The sequence below is a fragment of the Dermochelys coriacea genome, chromosome 3 (genome assembly GCF_009764565.3).
Source record: "Dermochelys coriacea isolate rDerCor1 chromosome 3, rDerCor1.pri.v4, whole genome shotgun sequence".
Lineage (NCBI taxonomy): Eukaryota > Metazoa > Chordata > Testudines > Dermochelyidae > Dermochelys > Dermochelys coriacea.
In genome coordinates, this window is record NC_050070.1 from 77,530,069 (window position 1) to 77,550,874 (window position 20,806).

At 38.1% G+C, this 20,806-nt stretch overlaps 1 protein-coding gene across 2 annotated transcripts in view; it reads right to left on the reverse strand.

Annotated features, from left to right (window-relative positions):
• Positions 1-20,806, reverse strand: part of ASCC3 (activating signal cointegrator 1 complex subunit 3) — a 472,978-nt gene that overhangs the window by 259,088 nt on the left and 193,084 nt on the right. For both annotated transcript variants that reach the window (XM_038393749.2, XM_043510710.1), the window contains one exon: positions 16,620-16,691. In XM_038393749.2, coding sequence (XP_038249677.2) covers positions 16,620-16,691 — 72 coding nt within the window. The remainder of the gene's footprint in view (positions 1-16,619; positions 16,692-20,806) is intronic.

The window sequence follows — 20,806 nt, forward strand, 5'->3', positions numbered from 1 at the left end:
GCAGGAATTGGGACAGGATGTTGCTTAAAAGTTTATCAAAAGAGGGGAAGAACTTGAGAAGAGAACACCTAAGGCAGAATTACCCAGGTTAGGAGCTAAGAAACAGTCAAAATGGCAATGGATTAAACAGTGGTGGGTAAGGAACAGAGAAGTCAGCAACAGAATCCCTATGGTTGGGAAGCAATAGAAAACATTACAAAGTTCAGTAAGAGTCAGAAAACAATAGAGGGGGTATAAAAGTACAATGCAGAGAAGTAGATATCAGAGGCCTGTTGAAACAGCATAGGAGGCCTGGAGAACAGAGGACTTGTTTTGAAGGCTTAAGTAACATAAGAAAAAGTCACCTGGGCAACAAAAAAGAGGGGGCCTTCAAGCTGTCAGGGGAACTTCAGAAAAAAGCCAGAAATGGTTACAGGTGCAGCTTGGGGAAAGCATTATTTTCTCAAAAGGCCTTGATAAAAACCATTAATGATGCCATTATTTCATATTTTACAAACTATTTATAGCTAATGTTTTGATGCAGGAAACTTAAATGTCTGTTAGTTTTTTGTATACTATCTTTACAAAGGAAGCCCTGTCAGCCACAAAACAACTATGTATTTAAGTGACAATAAGACTCAAATTCTCAGCAGCAAGCCTTTTCAGAACTGATGGGGATAATCTGAGAGAAGCTCAAGACCTGAATGAGATCAGATCTTTCTCAGTACAGAGACAAGGAAATAAAATAGCAAGAGGCCAACAATGGCATGAGACAGAAAAGAAGACCACACAAAAAATAAATGGGATCTGAGTGGAAAGGAGTTTGGGACTAAGTTACTTAGACATCTGAACCTGATCATAGTGCAAGAACACATTTTTCCAGGCAAAAGAACTTAAATTGGTGTTATGGTTGCAAATATGTACTAATTGCCTAAAGGAAAGAGTCTTTAATAAACCATGTTATCTTTAAAAACCAAATCAATAAAACCCTGCAAGCTAAGCAATTCATTACGTTTACAAAAATAAATAAAAATACAGAAATGTAAAGTTAATCAGCATCATTTATGCCATGGTATCTTCACACTACCCTGGAAATCGACAACTCCTAATGCATGGGCAAATGTTTTCACAGTGTAGTCCACAATTTAATCCAGAGATTGTTTCATGTCCCACCTGCCCTCCCATTCGTCATTCACTTCCCTCCCCCTGCTTACAGTTGCTTACAAAGAAAAAATAATAATAGATAAGTATTTAGTGGACATTACTTTATCTTTAAATGCAATTTGGCCAATATAGGTTTCAGAGTAGCAGCCGTGTTAGTCTGTATTCGCAAAAAGAAAAGGAGTACTTGTGGCACCTTAGAGACTAAAATTTATTAGAGCATAAGCTTTCGTGAGCTGCATCCGATGAAGTGAGCTGTAGCTCACGAAAGTTTATGCTCAAATAAATTTGTTAGTCTCTAAGGTGCCACAAGTACTCCTTTTCTTTTGGCCAATATAGTAAGACCAGCCAGCGCTCCACAGACCGTAAGTGTCCACATATTCCATACCCAGTTATGCCACACATTCTCACATTGTCATCCAGTGCAACACAGAGACAGAACTGATCAGAAAGTGTTGGTTTTTTTGGCAAAAACTTTCAAGTTTTCATTGAAAAGCTGAAAACTGTTCCCCCCCGTTTTGACAAATGAAAAATGACAACAGGAAAAAAAAATCAAAGATTCTTTAGGAAAGCAAACACTTTTCACAAAAGGTTTTGTTTAGTTGAATACCCAATCTTCTGTCTAAAAGAAATTTTTTGACCTACTTTAATAGATAGGCTTAAGAGAACTGCACTTTGTTGTGCCACCTACAGGAGAGAGGATAGCAAAAAGCAGAAAGTAAAGCATCTGGCAGAAGACCAAGTTACCCTTGAAGCAGGAGAATCAGGCCAGAGATGGGGAGCATATGTAACTGGGATTATTGCAGGCAAATTATGTACAACTACTTGTACATTGCCTTTTCTGCAACTTAGTTTAATTCTTTACTGAAACAGAGACACGAAAGAAAGCATTATACAGAATCAAACCAAAGGCTACTGTATTTAAAACCCTGAATTTAGCTCTTAAGACCTCTCAGTCATATTCAGAGGGGGGAAAAAATCACACAATTGCTTAGTATGAAAATATGTATATTTAATACAAACAACAGTATTTGAAATATTCTGAAAGATCTTTAAGACGGGTCAGTAACTAGCAGCACTCGCTCCGCTGTTGTTAATTTACTTTCTCTCCTTAGTTTGGGTCAGAAACTATCTTTGCATCCAAAATGTTAACGGTTTTAAGACATTAGCATACAAAATAATCCATCCCTCCAATTCTTATAAGGCTCTCACTTAACATACTGCCCTTCCCAATAAACTCAACAATGTCAGATAAAGGATTTACAACCCCTCATCTCATTCAGCTCTGCCTCTTCTTTACCTTACTAATCAGGACAGCATTCCTATTTAAAGTAGCAAGCCAATAGGCAAATATGGCTTCCACAACCTCATGAAGTGACAAAAATTTCCCTTACAGTGCTCCTTCTACATCTACATCTACTTCTACTAAAGTGCTCCTTAAAGCACAGTGCAGACCATGCATTATTTTAATTAAGCACTTTGTTGCAAATAAAGACTGGAATAACATTCACCTCTAGACAATATGTTACAGATTTTGAGAACCATCGCTGACAGCAACAATATATTCTGGCCTTGTATTGTCATTCTTCAGCTGAGTTCACTGGGAGCTTCCAGTATCTTTTATATATGCACATATGCACACCTATAAACATTTTTAATACCATTTCTTTAACTCATGACAAAACTGAGTTGTTCCAAAAGTTGATTTAAACCTAATTTTTCTTTTTCTAATCTTTCACAAATGGTTTACCTTGTTTAATTCGAATTTGACCAAGAAGTCTCCTCTGATCCGCATGTATAACATTTGAAGCAGAAATGACCATTTCCTGAGTATTTAGAGGGAGGAAAATATCAGGACTATAAAGGAGAACTGGTTATAGCCTTATCTATAGATTGACTACAAACTCTCTATAATACGTTTTTGAGCGTGTTACATATTTTTTTTGTACGTATGTCAGTATGTGAGAGAAAGAACACTTATACCTGTAGTAAAATGTGTGTGTAAGATTCAAATTGACAAAAATTAGATAAGCAAAGAATTGAAGAGTTAAGGTGCCCCAAACAACTTTAATTCTGCAACTGTGTTGCATTATTAACCTGAAAAAAGAAAAGGAGTACTTGTGGCACCTTAGAGACTAACAAATTTATTAGAGCATAAGCTTTCGTGAGCTACAGCTCACTTCATCGGATGCATTTCGCTGTAGCTCACGAAAGCTTATGCTCTAATAAATTTGTTAGTCTCTAAGGTGCCACAAGTACTCCTTTTCTTTTTGCGAATACAGACTAACACGGCTGCTACTCGGAAACCTGTCATTATTAACCTGTGCATTGTCCATGCTCTATGACAGTGGCTCATGAGCAGCACATAGCTCTTTTACAATTAAAGTGTGGGTCGCAGAGCCTTTCCCTGTCTCCGCCCCCACTCTCCACCTAGCAGATTCGGGGTAGAGGGGAAGCTTGGGGCTTCCACCGTGTGGCGGGGTGGTGGGGCTAAGGCCTTTTGCCAGAGACAACTGGTACCTACTGAGACAGGGAGCACAATTTAAAGGTTTGCTGTCCCCCAACAGCTTGAGTCACACTCCCTTGGCAAAAAGAAAAGGAGTACTTGTAGCACCTTAGAGACTAACAAATTTATTAGAGCATAAGCTTTCGTGAAAGCTTATGCTCAAATAAATTTGTTAGTCTCTAAGGTGCCACAAGTACTCCTTTTCTTTTTGTGAATACAGACTAACACGGCGGCTACTCTGAAACTCCCTTGGCATGCCCCCTTTACCCCACAGCTCATAGGTGTTAGCTCCCTGGGGAGAGGCAGCAGCAAAAGCAGCAGCTCTCCCTGCAGCTCCCAGATGTTTGCCACTGCTTCTCCCCATGCGCTGGCTCCAGCAGCTGCCATGCAGAGAGGGGGACCTGCGGCACCATGCAACTGAGCAGAGCCAGAAAACCTTGGAAAAAATCTGAGGCAGAGGCACGCGAGTCCCGAACCCTAGGAGGTGCCTCCCAGTTCCCGAACCTCTGAACATTGTTGTATGTGGCTTGGCTACCTCTGCTCTATGAGGATTCTTTATGTGAAAGGAGAGAGAGAGAATAAAATCCTTATTAAACAATCTAATGAAGCGTGTTAGACTGAGCATGTCTACAGATGTGTTTCTTTCTACAGATGTGTTTGTCACAGTTTCAGGGTGACTGCACCTGTATATCCCCTCTGTGGTCCACTCCGAGAATGCCCAGTCAGGTCTCCAACATTATCTGTCTCTGGACAGTGATCCTTGTCCCATTCCTTTCTGACCAGGGGTTTTAAGATTTCACAACTCCCTGCCTTACACTGAGATACCCGCTAAACACTGAGGATGGAGTGGAGGTTAAAGATAATCTAGGCATGGCCCAATATCTAAACAAATACTTTGCCTCAGTCTTTAATAAGGCTAAAGAGGATCTTAGGGCTAATGGTAGCATGACAAATGGGAACGAAGATATGGAGGTAGATATTACCATATCTGAGGTAGAAGCGAAACTCAAACAGCTTAATGGGACTAAAATCGGGGGGCCCAGATAATCTTCATCCAAGAATATTAAAGGAATTGGCACCTGAAATTGCAAGCCCATTAGCAAGAATTTTTAATGAATCTGTAAACTCAGGAGTAGTACCGAATGATTGGAGAATTGCTAATATAGTTCCTATTTTTAAGAAAGGAAAAAAAAGTGATCCAAGTAACTACAGGCCAGTTAGTTTGACATCTATAGTATGCAAGGTCCTGGAAAAATTTTTGAAGGAGTAATTAGTTAAGGACATTGAAATCAATGGTAAATGGGATAAAACACAACATGGTTTTACAAAAGGTAGATCGTGCCAAACCAACCTGATCTCCTTCTTTGAGAAAGTAACAGATTTTTTAGACAAAGGAAACGCAGTGGATCTAATTTACCTAGATTTCAGTAAGGCGTTTGATACCGTGCCACATGCGGAATTAGTTAAATTGGAGAAGATCGGGATCAATATGAACATCAAAAGGTGGATAAGGAATTGGTTAAAGGGGAGACTACAACGGGTCCTACTGAAAGGCGAACTGTCAGGCTGGAGGGAGATTACCAGTGGAGTTCCTCAGGGATCAGTTTTGGGACCAATCTTATTTAATCTTTTTATTATTGACCTTGGCACAAAAAGTGGGCGTGTGCTAATAAAGTTTGCAGATGATACAAAGCTGAGAGGTATTGCCAATTCAGAGAAGGATCGGGATATTATACAGGAGGATCTGGATGACCTTGTAAACTGGAGTAATAGTAATAGGATGAAATTTAATAGTGGGAAGTGTAAGGTTATACATTTAGGGATTAATAACAAGAATTTTAGTTATAAGATGGGGACGCATCAATTAGAAGTAACGGAAGAGGAGAAGGACCTTGGAGTATTGGTTGATCATAGGATGACTATGAGTTGCCAATGTGATATGGCTGTGAAAAAAGCTAATGCGGTTTTGGGATGCATCAGGAGAGGTATTTCCAGTAGGGATAAGGAGGTTTTAGTACCGTTATACAAGGCACTAGTGAGACCTCACCTGGAATACTGTGTGCAGTTCTGGTCTCCCATGTTTAAAAAGGATGAATTCAAACTGGAGCAGGTACGGAGAAGGGCTACTAGGACAATCCGAGGAATGGAAAACTTGTCTTATGAAAGGAGAATTAAGGAGCTTGGCTTGTTTAGCCTAACTAAAAGAAGGTTGAGGGGAGATATGATTGCTCTCTATAAATATATCAGAGGGATAAATACAGGAGAGGGAGAGGAATTATTTCAGCTCAGCACCAATGTGGACACAAGAACAAATGGGTATAAACTGACCACCAGGAAGTTTAGACTTGAAATTAGACGAAAGTTTCTAACCATCAGAGGAGTGAAGTTTTGGAATAGCCTTCCAAGGGAAGCAATGGGGGCAAAAGATCTATCTGGCTTTAAGATTCTACTTGATAAGTTTACGGAGAAGATGGTATGATGGGATAATGTGATTTTGGTAATTAATTGATCTTTAAATATTCAGGGTAAATAGGCCTAATCCCCCGAGATGGGATATTAGATGGATGGGATCTGAGTTACCCAGGAAAGAATTTTCTGTAGTATCTGGCTGGTGAATCTTGCCCATACGCTCAGGGTTTAGCTCATCGCCATATTTGGGGTCGGGAAGGAATTTTCCTCCAGGGCAGATTGGAAGACGCCCTGGAGGTTTTTCGCCTTCCTCTGTAGCATGGGGCACGGGTCACTTGAGGGAGGATTCTCTGCTCCTTGAAGTCTTTAAACTACGATTTTAGGACTTCAGTAGCTCAGACATAGGTTAGGCTTTTCGTAAGAGTGGGTGAGTGAGATTCTGTGGCCTGCGTTGTGCAGGAGGTCGGACTAGATGATCAGAATGGTCCCTTCTGACGTTAGTATCTATGACTCTAATCTATGAATACTCCCAGCAAGCCAGTCTACCTGAAGGCCAGCACCTGCAGTTTTCTTTCTCTCCAAGAGCTATGAACAGTATATTGCATTGCCACCAATTACAAGTTACCATTCAGCTCTTTCTAAGCAAGCACTTTTATTCTTAGGGTAAAAGCATTATAGAAAACATATATCAAAAAAATAAGCATTCCTACATACATGTTAAAAGCTTACCAGAGGTCTCCCATCAACCTTATGGGGCCCTAGTAGACCAAAGTCTTTCTGACCCATTCAGAAGGATTGGTGCCTCCCTTGGACATACAGTCCTGTCCATTGGCTTTATCAGAAAGAAGGCTCTCACTCTGTTTAAATCCAGCCATTTTATGCGAAAAGCCTTTCTTTTTCAATCGTCTCTGGAAAACTCACTTTGAACCAGTATATTCAAGCCTTCCAAGAGGTGCTCTCTCTCTGGAGGTAGCTACAACCTGAGTGATCCACCTTAATCACCCCCTAGTCTCATTGTTTTTAGTTTCTAGAGGAGCTGTGGCAACCCTCCCCCCTGGAGTTGCATATTAATAAAAATTAATACAGTATGTTCTCCCAAAGATACTGCAGAGAGTTGCAACATCTGTCACAGTCTTAAGGATGTCATGCAGCCTGATATGACACTCAGCCTGTTTTCATATCTCCAGTGTAACTTCACAAAATCTGTCCTGTTCATTACATCTTGTAAATATACCATGGTAGAAACAAACTTCAAATTTGTCTTCCACCCAAATGTTGAATTGTCACTGCATAAAACTGTTAAACTTTTTGAAAACCGCAATTCAAAGACTTCTTAAAAATGCCAGTATTTCCAAAAAAACAGACTATCCCTCATCCCCAGCCACCCCCCAAATCTTTTCACAGACATATGCAGATGAAGAAATTGATTCAGAAAGATCATTTGTAGGAGAATGGAGATGTAGCAGAATACCTTCATTACAACAAAATCCATGTAATAATGACAGAGACTGACATCTGTCCAAAATATGTACAAAATTTAAGGATATGGTGCAACAAGTCCTCCTAGTTAGTTATTTGGTTCTGTTTAGTATGCAACCATGCACTGCTTCTGGAGTTATGAAACAGAAAATGTAGTTCATGGTGAAAAATTGTGACTACAAAGAGAATAAAGAAAAAAGAAATGTGAAAGCAACCTTCTTGTCCATTCAACTGGTAATACATTACAAAGTCTAACAGCAGCATTGAAATGGCTTCCTATGCCATCAAGCGGGGACTTCAGAAATGATCAGCACTTGGGCACAGGAAGGGCAAAGGGAAGGAGGGAAGGTATGGTAAAACACCAGTTTGATTGCTCAAGCAGCTGAGAGATTTCTGCAAAGGCAGATGATTGATAGTGTGTGGGACTGATAGTGTGTACAGCAGACATAAGTAATGGCATGTGTAAAGTAACTAGAAGCTTCCGGATGAAACACTGAGAAACATAAAACTTGTTTTTCAAAAAGAAAGATTTGCTAAGTTGCAAAGATAAGAAAAGCAGAGTTTGTGTTTAGAAGTAAACTAGAAAAAACAAATGTACGTGGTTTCTCACTTCAGTTACAACACATATTGAGACTGTAACATCCCTGTACTTTTATTCAATTACTTCATCCAATTTTAGGATTGTTTGTGCCTGGTTTACATTTTGGGAACAAAGCAACTGCATGCCATTCTATGAAATGCCACCAACAGTCGCTGAGAAGGTAATCCTGTTAGTAGGACTGCCGTTTCCCTCTCTGCTGCTACAGCCTCTTCTCTATCACTGTGTAACTATCAAATGTTTTTCTTAAAAGAATAAACCATTTATTAAAAACAAAGAAAATCAGTCAGGAAGATCTAACCAACAGGTGGGTATGGGAAAAACAATACAAAAATGAGAACACAGTAAGTTTGGTGTGTGAATGGGGATCAAAGATACAACAGCTGATGCTAAGCACATATCAAAGTTTTCAGAAAATCTTTATCATCTTTCAATTTTAATGGCTTCAAGAGTTGTCACTTGAAGTCTTACGGGAGTATTTTGATAAAAAAAACTTGTGATGGAAATCTACATCTTTAGTCTACAGTACAGAAAGAGCAATTTAAATTAAAAAGCACATGGAAACCTTTGAGCCATTTTCTAATCTCTGTTTTCTTAGTACTGTAGCTGTAAGAAAGTTTACACAACAGAAACAAAAACACAGTAGGGCTAAGTCATCCATTATTATCCTTTTCCACAAGTTACATGGGTGGTGAGGGGGAGGGGATTCACTCAGAGGAATTATATAGCTCCACTTGCATTTGGTAATTCAAAGTGAAACACACAAATGAGACGTCTCATTAGTTTGAGCAGATGGATCAAAATTAAAGGCTGAATCACCAACTTTTAATTTCCCAGTAGCCAGGAAGAGTTTGAAGTCTTGCAGTGTATGACTTAAAAAAATCAACATGAAAAGGTTTTCTCCATCTGTCATAACACATGCCTATGTAGAATACAACTACCTCCTACTGTCCTTACTCTTTAAAAATGAAAATGCACATTACATCCATTAAACACAGGAACATACAACTTCAGCTGAATATCTCACTGCAATCTGTAGTATAATAATGTGATACGGACAAACCAACGTGACTTCAGTCTGAGTAAATTAGGTCTCCTGTCAACACAGCACAGTGTAGACACCACAGTAAGTGGATCTAACTACATCGACTTCAGTTACGTTATTCACGTAACTGAAGCTGCATAAGTTAGATCAATTTACCCCAGTAGAGTGTATCAGCCCTAAGACTTTCCAACTAGCAACATTTCTGGTAACAACCAATACACTAACCCAGGAACCTATCCTTGCAACAAAGCCTGTTGCCAACTGTGTCCACATATCTATTCAGGGGACACCATCATAGGGCCTAATCACATCAGCCACACTATCAGAGGCTCTTTCACCTGCGCATCTACCAATGCAATATAAGCCATCATGTGCCAGCAACGCCCCTCTGCCATATACATTGGCCAAACTGACAGTCTCTACGTAAAAGAATAAATGGACACAAATCAGACGTCAAGAATTATAACATTCAAAAACCAGTCGGAGAACACTTCAATTTCTCCGGTCACTCAATTACAGACCTAAAAGTGGCAATTCTTCAACAAAAAAACCCTTCAGAAACAGACTCCAATGAGAGACTGCTGAATTGGTATTAATTTGCAAACTGGAAACAATTAACTTAGGCTTGAATAAAGACTGGGAGTGGGTTGGTCATTACACAAAGTAAAATTATTTCCCCTTATTTATTTCCCCTCCTACTGTTCTTGTAAAGTGCTAGAAATGGCCCACCGTGATCACTACAAAAGGTGAAAAGAAGCAGATTTACAAGTAAAGGAGAGGAAACGATTTGCAGATACCATGTACACACAATTCATACTCTCAGGAAGTAAGTAGCTTGAGGAATATATAAAAATATAGAATGGCAAAACATAATAGGGAATATTAAAGAAACACGCTCATGCCCAACCTGGATGAAAAAAAGTTTATTTGTAAAACAAGGACTAAGTGTCACACAATGATAGTTCTAGAAAAACAAATGCTACTCTCAAAGGATTCAAAAATTCCTTCCAGGGATGATATCTGTCCTCCCACCTGGGGAGAGGATAGAGGATCCAGAGACACATTAGTATCTACATTTTTACTACACATTTTGATATAATGTTTGATAGCAAGAGTGACTATAGAAGCTATCTTGGTAGCAGGAAAAAAAGCAACCCATTTGCCCAACATGGTTCATATTAATCTACAACACTCACTGCTGCATAGTAGTATGACGGCAAATGGATTAGTGGGAATTAAAAAAAGACCACATATTCAGAGAATAAACTCTGCAGTTAAAATAGCTAGGATAAAAAGAAAGAAACACCAATCACCAGCTAGAGTTATTAAAAAAATTCCTTCATCTTCAAGCTATAATACTCTATTGCAACGTCATGTGGATTATGGGCAGATTTTATGCTTCTTTTGACGCATTCTGCATTGTCAGGGGCAGGATGCCAGACTACACAGACAATCAGCCCGTTCCAGGATGGTAAATCCTATGTTTCTTTAGTACTTAACATAGAAACACGCATATTTTAAAACTTCAAATTAAAAAGAAAAATGTTGGTAATTTCAATATGCATTTTACCATTTTCTGTAAGATTGTTTTCTCAATTACATTTTTTTTTAAAGATATCCCTCAAGCTACTTACATCTGATACACTGTGGGCATCATTGAATTAAAATACAATAAACAGACTTGTTGTAATTTTACGTGCATGCAGTATTTAAATTTCTCTTCCGGATATTCAACGTACTGACAAGAAAACACATCTGCAAATGTTTTGAGGTAGAAAATGTCAAGCAACCATATTTATCCTGAAATTTTAAGGTCAATAAGCTAAACAACCCTGTGCACTAAACAGCATTTTTGTCACTCACTAGTTAAAACCATTATATAACATCCATACATTAAACTTTTAAACAAGGAAGTGCTCAAACGTATAGTGTCTTTAAAAAGTTACTAACAGCAGCAATCTGGATCTCTCAACGTGGAACCAAATTGAGATTTAAATAGCAAAGAAAACAATAATTCTACTGAGAATGAAAATGTACTGTTTATTGAGCTGTTAGTTTGAAATATAAATATTCAAAAATTGAGTTCAGTGATTGTGTCAGCTATTGAAATTGTTACATTAAGACAACTAACTTAATTTGACCTGTCAGCCATAGTATAGACCTCAAAGTAAAATGCAAATCCACAGTCATATTGTTATTCGTACTGAACCTCAAAATGATTTTCAAGTAAAGCTATACAAACAAAAAAATTTCTCCCAAGGAGATTACACTGCTTACAAAGTTTTATTTTTAATTTCCTGTATAATAATAAGGTTATTGTAGTTTGTAGCGCAATGAAATCAAGAAAGCAATTTGTCCTTTAGCCAAGAAGACTGTTCCACTCAAATCTCCTAATGGTTGGAGGTATTACTGAGATGAAATGCTGAGTGGACACTATCACAAATTTTATTCATGTGAAACCACACTGTTTCTGAAGAGGCACTAAATGGGATCCCCAGACTCCAGATTATCAAAGAGCTTAATTTATAACCATCTATAAGTGATCTTGAAAATGTGATCACCTCCCTAGCATTAGAAAGCCCAAAGGAAAAGACGGAATTCCAGCTAAAGTACTGAAAGAAGGAGGACAGATTGTGCTTGCTTGTTGGAGGGAAGGAGCGATATCATAAGACATAAAGGATAACAACATAATGTTGTATAAAAATAAAGGATATCAGAGTGATTACAACAACTACAGAGGAATCACTCTATAGTGTTGCTGGAAGAGCATTTTCCTGGGTCAATTTCAACACATTGAAAGTTCTTGCTGACCATCAAGAGCATCAATCTGGCTTCTGTGTCAGTAGATCAGTCTACAAGTTACAGTTCCATATGACGGTGATCAGTATGAGAGCTTTGAAATTAGTAGTGGTCTGAAACAAAGATGTGATCTGGTAGCAACATTCATCAATGTATTTTTCTCTTTAGAGGTTCATCATGCTTTCCCATCTCGCACCAAGGGTATACAACTTTATACAATATCAGTTGGAAAATTCTTCAACATTGCACACATGAGAACAAAACAAAATTAAAGATACGTTGATGAAAGAACTTCTTTTCACCAATGATGCAGTGTTCATCAGAGACAGTGAATAGGAACTCAAGAAATTTTACAATTGCTTTGTGTTAGCTTGTGATTAGTTTGGACTAATCATCAGTCTAAAGAAGATAATGATTATGGCACAAGATGTATTGATAGCACAAGAAGTTTTAATAGTGAACATTATGCTAGAAGTTATGCACAAGCCATGTCTGGATCAACTACCTTGGATAGTCTATTTTTGGATTATAGACTTAATTCTCATATCTGAAAGGCAACCATCACATTCAGCCAACTGACTGAATGCATGTGGGGTAACAGGAAGCTGACATTAAGCCAGACACGTGTTTTGAGTATTCAGACATGAGAGAAAGCTAAACACCTTGCACACCCATTGACTTAAATATTAAGTCAGAAACCAAAGTTCCCAATACTGAAATACTTGAAAATAGAAAATTACCAAACAATCACTATTCTTAAACACAAATGTCTTTGTTGGCTCAGTCATCAGCTGGCTGATGGACACATTCCAAATGACCACTTTATGAACAACTTGTGGATTCTCCATGGCCACTAGGCTGACCTATGCTCAGGGTCAAGAATGATCGCAAGCAGGATTTGAAAATTTTCAATACTGAAAGCTGGGAAAAGGCAGCTAGTGATAGGCTACATTGGAGGGCTGTGCAGCACTAGGGAGTCAAAGAAGCCTAAGAGAGGTTGTTGAGAACAAGAGAGCAAAGAGGAAAACACAGCAGGCCTCAAGTGCCAATAGTGTGCCATTTCATCTTCTGGCCCTGTGCCTTACACTTGCACTATCTGTGGCAAGGACTGCCACTTGAGAAGTGGACTTCTTAACCACTTGTGATGCTGTATGACTGAACTGAACTGCTTTGGCGCTTACTCCATTGTCTTTGGAGATGGATTATTGCCATCTATTATAGTCTATTATAATCACAAAATAGAGATTTTTTTTTAAAATTATGTTGTAAATATATATATTTTTCTGTGGCAATACCAGAAATTGTACATATTTAAATCTTACGGATTTAAAGAGACTGCTACCATTAGGTCTATGCATAGCCAGAGACAATACTAGCAAACCCAGGAGAGAAGCGAAAGATGATAAATAAAACTCACCTAATTGCTAGGGTACTTAGTGAACATGCTTGTTCTTTTATTTACGAATGGTACTGTAAGAAGAATCAGCTAAATCCACCTTGCATGTAACAACAAAATGGGCTACCCCTCCTTTACTTTAACTTTGATGAGATCAGAGATTCTGTGTCCATTATTTGTGACAAAGTCATTTCTCTAGTGCTTAGGCCCGATGGACTGTGGTGCCATTTCTTAACACATCATCAGAAGGAGGAGAATAAGAGGTTGACACTGACTAAGGGGACCTTGAAGACTGAGGACCTTTGAAGTAATTTCTCTCAATTTCAACATCCACTTCCTCTAGTCCTGACCAAATATTTCTTCTGAGAAAGAGAACATATTTTGAAATCCCACCCGAAGTGTTTATTCTTAGATGTTTTTGGGAAGGGAACTGAAATCTCTTTTACCTCTAGATCTTTTACTGGAGTTACTATGCATGGATTGAGCACGTGTTAGCATTTGTTGCTGCACTGGCCATGCACCATAAGGACCATGCCCATTTGTCTTAGCTGGTGATCCAGAAGCAGGAAATAAAAGAGTGAAAAGCTATTCAGACATGTGGATAATAACCACCCCACCCCCCGCCAAACTGCTTCTTGATTGGACATCAGTCTGAAACCTAAAAACGCACTTTAGAAACCTCCATTGCAGACTGAAGTGGAGGACTAACTGTGATTTTTATTTGGGACACTTCAAAGAGCAAGAGATAGGAGATGCTCTGCTAAGCATTTAAAAAACAATGGAATTCTTTGCCTGTGATGTACATATTAATCTTGGATAGTACACCTTTTAAAACATAGGTGAGATTAGGAAGTAGGCCAGAGGCTGAAAGAAATTCTGATCACTAAAGTTACATTTAGCTACATTTAAAACTATACTTTAGAATTGTCATTCAGGAAAGAGAGAAACTATTTACAGCAAACTTTGAACAGAATCAAACAAGAGATGAATGGTTTAATGACCTCTTATGTAAGTGGAAAGGAAGAAATGAAATCTGTTAAAGAGATGGACTTCTCAGTAATGAACTGTATTACCATCATTATAAGAGGAAATATATTTACACATCCCCCAATTGTCTATAGTTGATTTATTGATGCATCAAACCCTAATAAAAGCAGGTTGTTCAGCTGGTATGGGGAATCTCTTCAGAAGCACTTTCAGTGGAGAGGAGGGATAGCTCAGTGGTTTGAGCATCGGCCTGTTAAACCCAGGGTTGTGAGTTCAATCCTTGAGGGGGCTGTTTGGGATGTAGGGCAAAAATTGGGAATTCGTCTTGCTTTGAGCAGGGGGTTGGACTAGATGACCTCCTGAGGTCCCCTCTAACCCTGATATTCTATGAATTCTTTTTAAACTAAAAAGGGACATTATGCAAGCACTGAAGCAATTCTAACTGAAGGAAAATAGGGTGGTAAAGGTTTTTTGAGGTTTTTTTTTGGCAAGCAAATAGTGTTTCAATTAGCTATCATTACATCAAAATACAAAATGGGAAATTTACCATGCATCCTCTTAGATAATGTGTTAGAATGTATTTGTTCATCAATGCAACTTAAGTTGATGATAGTTTTACCTCTGCCAGACATACATTTAGATTAAGATTTTCAAAAGGGAGCCTCAAGTAAAGCTCCTAAATCAACACTTGCGCCCCACATTTAGTGGCTTGATTTTCAAAGATACTGGGGCTATGTCTACACTACCATGGTAAGTCGACCTATACGATGCAATTCCAGCTACATGAATAACGTAGCTGGAGTCAATGTACCTTAAAAGAAAAGGAGTATTTGTGGCACATTAGAGACTAACAAATTTATTTGAGCATAAGCTTTTGTGAGCTATAGCTCACTTCATCAGATGCATTCAATGGAAAATACAGTGGGGACTTGTGGCACCTTAGGTCGAGTTACTGTGGGGTCCACACCATGGGGGGTTGACGGGAGAAAATCTCCCGTCAACTTAGCTTACTCTTCTCATTGGGGGTAGAGTACAGGGGTCGACTGTAGAGCAATCTGCTGTCGATCTGGTGGGTCTTCACTAGACCCGCTAAATCAACTGCCAGTGGATCGATTTCAGAGTGTCGATCCCGGCTGTAGTATAGACCCGCCCTAAGACCCAGCAGCTTCCACTGGAGTCAATAGCAAAATGCCCATCAACTTCAGTGGCAGCAATATTAGGACTTCATATTGCAAAACAGGAGGAAATTGCAGACTGGGCGAAGTTCCTCCTATTCTCCAATCATCTCTTGCCATTTTTGATTTCCAACCACACCTTTGTACAGCATCTGTGGAAGTTCCGTCTTGTATGGTATTTCACATAGTGGCAGAAAGTAAAAAAGAGAAATAATTGAAGTAGTTCACTTATTTATGCAATTGGGAAACCCCCAGATATGTGCCCATATGATGGATAGAGTTTTCCAAAGACATAAAGGGCAGTTAGGCACCCAGTTCCCAGGGAAAGAAAACAGGAGTACAAACACCATTCCTCTTTCTCAAGGATGTATCCCATATTACAAACTTTCAAGGGTTAAGAATTTGTTACAATGTAAAAAGTACCCTAACCATGTAACACTGACTTAGAAAAGCTTCAGCCTATTGCCCTATTTTTTTTTCTGAGCATAGAATGTATGGGGGACAGATAGCTCCACGATTTAGGGGGGAGGGATAGCTCAGTGGTCTGAGCATTGGCCGGCTAAACCCAAGGTTGTGAGTTTAATCCTTGAGGGGATCTGGGGCAAAAAATGGGGATTGGTCCTGCTTTGAGCAGGGGGTTGGACTAGATGACCTCCTGAAGTCCCTTCCAATCCTGGGATTCTATGATGTAGTTCTATATATAACATATATTTTATTTTTATTATAAAATGTAATAAGTCTAAAATCCAGACCTACCATGCATTATGATTCAAAACTAATTATAATCACTTGATAGAGTAATATAAGTTGTTTTAAAGCACTATACGAAAATACTAGGTATTTTCAGCCTTATGCTTCTAAGTTAAAAGTTAACATTTAGTCTAAGTTTTCGTACATGAAAATATTTCTTATTAAAATACTTTTACTGCTCAGAAGAACTCAGAAATTAAGTCTCCGAGTTAATTGTCTTAGAACATAGAAGAGGAAAATAAAGCATTTATTTAAAATACAGACTAGAAATTCTTGTTCAGATTTTTTTCAAGAAACAGATTCCAAGTTAAAAAAACAATAAAAAATAAATATACCTGGTGTCCAGCTGTTATTTGCTTCAAAACATTTTCATAACATACTTCGTCCATATTATTCATCTGCTGCACCTGGATAGTAAGTGACACATTACCAAATGAAAGTAAAAGGCAATCTTTCATTCTAGTTGAAAGATACTTTATATTAAATCAATTAAAAGGAATCCACCCAAATACTTATTAGAAACAAACATTAACGTCTAATAAAAAATACAATATAAAAACACTTTTTTCCCTGTCATACTAAAGTCCTACTAGCATATGCACATAGCATAGTAGGTTTATCAAAATCAAACACAAGTGTTTGAATATCAACCACATCTAAGAATTGATTAATAAAGCAAAATGTATTTGCTATCCATATAGTAACATCCACAGATATAAGATCAGCTTTCCAAGTCATTGTTCATTTCCCCCACATAAATTCAGATAATTTCAGCTAATATTAAAAGGATTCTCTATACATGTATGTAGTGTCATGGGAAGTGGAAACAATTTTTGCAGAGTAGCAGACCCTTTTTACACAGAGTTCTATGAATCCATCACATTATTAATCAGTAATTCTGTACCAAGAACTTACTATCAACATTTTTGACATGATGCAAGTGAGGAAGAGTGCTGTGCAAGGATGTAAAGAGTAACATTAAAATAAGATTATCTAGTGACTCACAAATAATCACTAAATGTGGCTTTAGTTAAAAACATTTAAGGTATTATGCCAATAACTTTGTCCATATCTTATTAAGCTCTCGTAGGAAGGTATTACAATCTATTGGGGATGAGTAGTTCATTTGAATATAACCACTGAAAACTTAAGAACTATGCAGATAAACATTCACATATTTGTGTGACTCTTTCAATATCGCTGCTCAGATTCAAACAAAGTTTATATAACATTAAGGTTGGGACAAAATGAAACAAGGAAATTCAAAGTCAGAGCTGACACTCAGTCTATAGCTCATTTTGTTCATTTAATGGGGGGAAAAAAGACATTTGATAAATGAGTTGAATATTCCAGTAGAAAAACATGCAATATTCAGAAAATAGAAATGTAACCTCTCTCTGGTATATTCAGAATGGTTGAAAGAATTGTTAAACTGGATTTAATGTAAAAAGATAACTTTACATGGGTGAAATAAATATATCCAGATATGGTGTCACATGAATGCCATGAGAATAAGAATGCAACGTGTGTCTTTCAAACATGGCATTACCACCTAGAGTAACATTTTATAGATTACATTTCATATCCTATAGACTAATTTCAGGATACATTGTTAGGTCTTTCCTGTCTGAAAGAAAACTTTCTAAAAGATAAAGTAAGTTAAAAGCATAAAGCACAGTATGGCATTCAAATCCTCTATAAGCAGAACATCACACATTTACCTGGCCCACCCTCCTCTTTTCCATTCAAATTGTCATAGCTAATGAGAAGTTCCACTGTACTATCCCAATTTAGACACACGACTTAATAAAAAGGAAAAGAAAAAACTTTTTGAGGAGGCTGATACTAAGATGATACTAAGAAAGGAAAGGAAAGAAAAGTGAAATGAACAAATTGTGAGAAGTAGATCAAAAAGATAAAATAAGAAAGGATAAGTGAATGCTAATAGCAATGCTGAGCTTAAATAATGATGACCTATTTAGGATTAGAAGAAATTATTTACTTTTCTTATAGTTTCATCAACATACATGGACGCTTTATAAAACATACATGAAAATATGGTCACTCTGGTAGGTAGTAGCTGAATTTCGGTGAAATGAAAAGGAAGAACCCCATTTGTCTGTCTGAGCTGAAGGATAGTGCATGTAAAAGGTTCCATTCTCATCATCGACAGAACAGACTCTGTTTAAGTTATACACTCCTGGGGATAAGGACCACCCCTTGGTTCATGTTTTAAGCACACTGTTGCTGTTTAGCATCACTACTTAGAAAGGGAAGTGCTTACTATCAGAAAAACAAGAACAGAAATACAAATAAAAGAAAAAACTTTTTTGTCTGGCAATGCTGGAAGAAAGGCAGGAGGCCATGGATGTGCTTTAATTAGGCCACAACTTTATTCACTTAAAATATCTGGAAGTACCCAGCAACAAATTATACAGTACAGAGTCAGCATCGTTTCATTATTTATGTCCACATAATCCCCAGCCTGGTCCCAGCCATCCCAGACCTGGGATCCTGCCACCCTCCCCTCATATGAGGTGAAAGGGGATCATAAAAGTGTGTGTGTGGGGGTGGGGGGGGAGATCAGCTCCCCACTGTTACAGAAATAGGAATCCCCAACCCCCTTCCTCAGATCCCTTAAGGGAATTGCCTCTCTCCTTGTGGGTTCCAGGACTAGCTGTTCCAAGAAGCAGTCATTTATGGTGACAAGAAACTCTCTGCATCCTGTCCTGAGGTGACATGTTCCCAGTCAATATGGGGACAGATGAAATCCCCCATTATTGTTGAGTTTTCTATTTTTATAGCCTCCCTAATCTCCCAGAACGTTTCACCATCACCATCCTGCTCAGGTGGTTGATAGTATATTACTACTGCTATATTTTTATTATTCAAGTACGGAATTTCTATCTATAGAGATTCTATGGTATTCTTTGATTCATTTATGATTTTTCCTTTCTTTGACTCTATGCTTTCTTTCACATATGGTGCCACTCTCCCACTAGCACAGCCTACTCTGTCATTCCTATATACAGTAGAACCTCACAGTTATGAATACCAGAGTTACAAACTGACTGGTCAAGCACACACCACATTTGGAACCAGAAGTACGCTATCAGGCAGCAGCAGGGACAAAAAAAAAGCAAATAGAGTAGAGTAATGTGTTAAACTACAAAAAAAAAAGGGAAGTTTAAAAAAGATTTGACATGGTAAGGAAACGGTTTCTGTGCTTGTCTCATTTAAATTAAGATGGAAAATAGCAGCATTTTTCATTTGCATAGTAAAGTTTAAAAGATGCATTAAGTCAAGGTTCAGTTGTAAACTTTTGAAAAAATAATATTTTATTCAGTTACGAACAGCCGCCATTCCTGAGGTGTTCTTAAGTCTGGGGGTCTACTCTATTTTGTACTCTAGTATTACCATGTCCCATTAATTATTGTTTTTTCCACCAAGTTTCTGTGGTGCCTATTATATCAATATACTCATTTAATACCAAGCATTCAAGTTCACCCATCTTAGTATTTAGATTTCTAGCGTTTGTATACAAGCATTAATAAAGTTTGTCACTTTTTAGCTGTTTGCCATCATGTGATATAACTGAACAGGACTCTTTAGCTAGTGAGCTCAAACCATACGGTAAATTCACAGCATTCAATCGATCTTATTATTTTTACCTCAGAAATTTGTTGAAAAGTCATTTGTTCATATAAACTGATTTTATTATGGGGGTCTCAATCCTTCTTTAACCATATACTACATTTAAAGTCCTATCAAGCAAAATTGTGCTTCAGAACATGTTAGGAGATCGAAAGAATCTCTGACTGGAATTTTTGCCTAATTAATGTTTAACGCTGGTATGGAATCAAACTTTTGTACAAACAACAGTAAGTTTTGAAACTCTGTGTTCTGTTTTCACTTAAAACAGAAGAGCATCATTTGGAGAGAGAATTATTTTGTACTTTCTTTGGTCAGTTTTAATTTTGTGCAGGCCAGGTTGTACTGTACAAAAACTGTAGCCAATTGTTTTTTAACCATATCAAATAAAATAGAGGGAAAAAAGCACTGTCATTGTCTAGTGTCTGGACTTAACAACAACAAAGAAACAAATATGCATTAACTTATGTACCTAAGAGTTTTATCCACCTTCTACACTAGGGACCCAAAACCAGTTTGTTTTTCAATCCAACTGTTAGGTATTTTTCCAATCTGGGCTGAGATGTATCTGCCCTTTTGACCAGAACAATAGCCAGAAAGGGACAAATGCAAAGGTCTTTTCTGTTTAAGTTTTGGCATTTGTTACTCACTGAGGTAGGAAAGGTGTTTGGAAAACATCAGACTAATGCCTTAGACCAGAGGTGGCCAACCTGTGGCTCCGGAGCCACATGCGGCTCCTTGTATAGGCACTGGCTCCTGGGCTGGAGCTACAGGCGCCAACTTTCCAATGTGCCAGCGGGTATTCACTGCTCAACCCCGGCTCTGCCACAGGCCCTGCCCCGACTACACCCCCTCCCCTGAGCCTGCCATG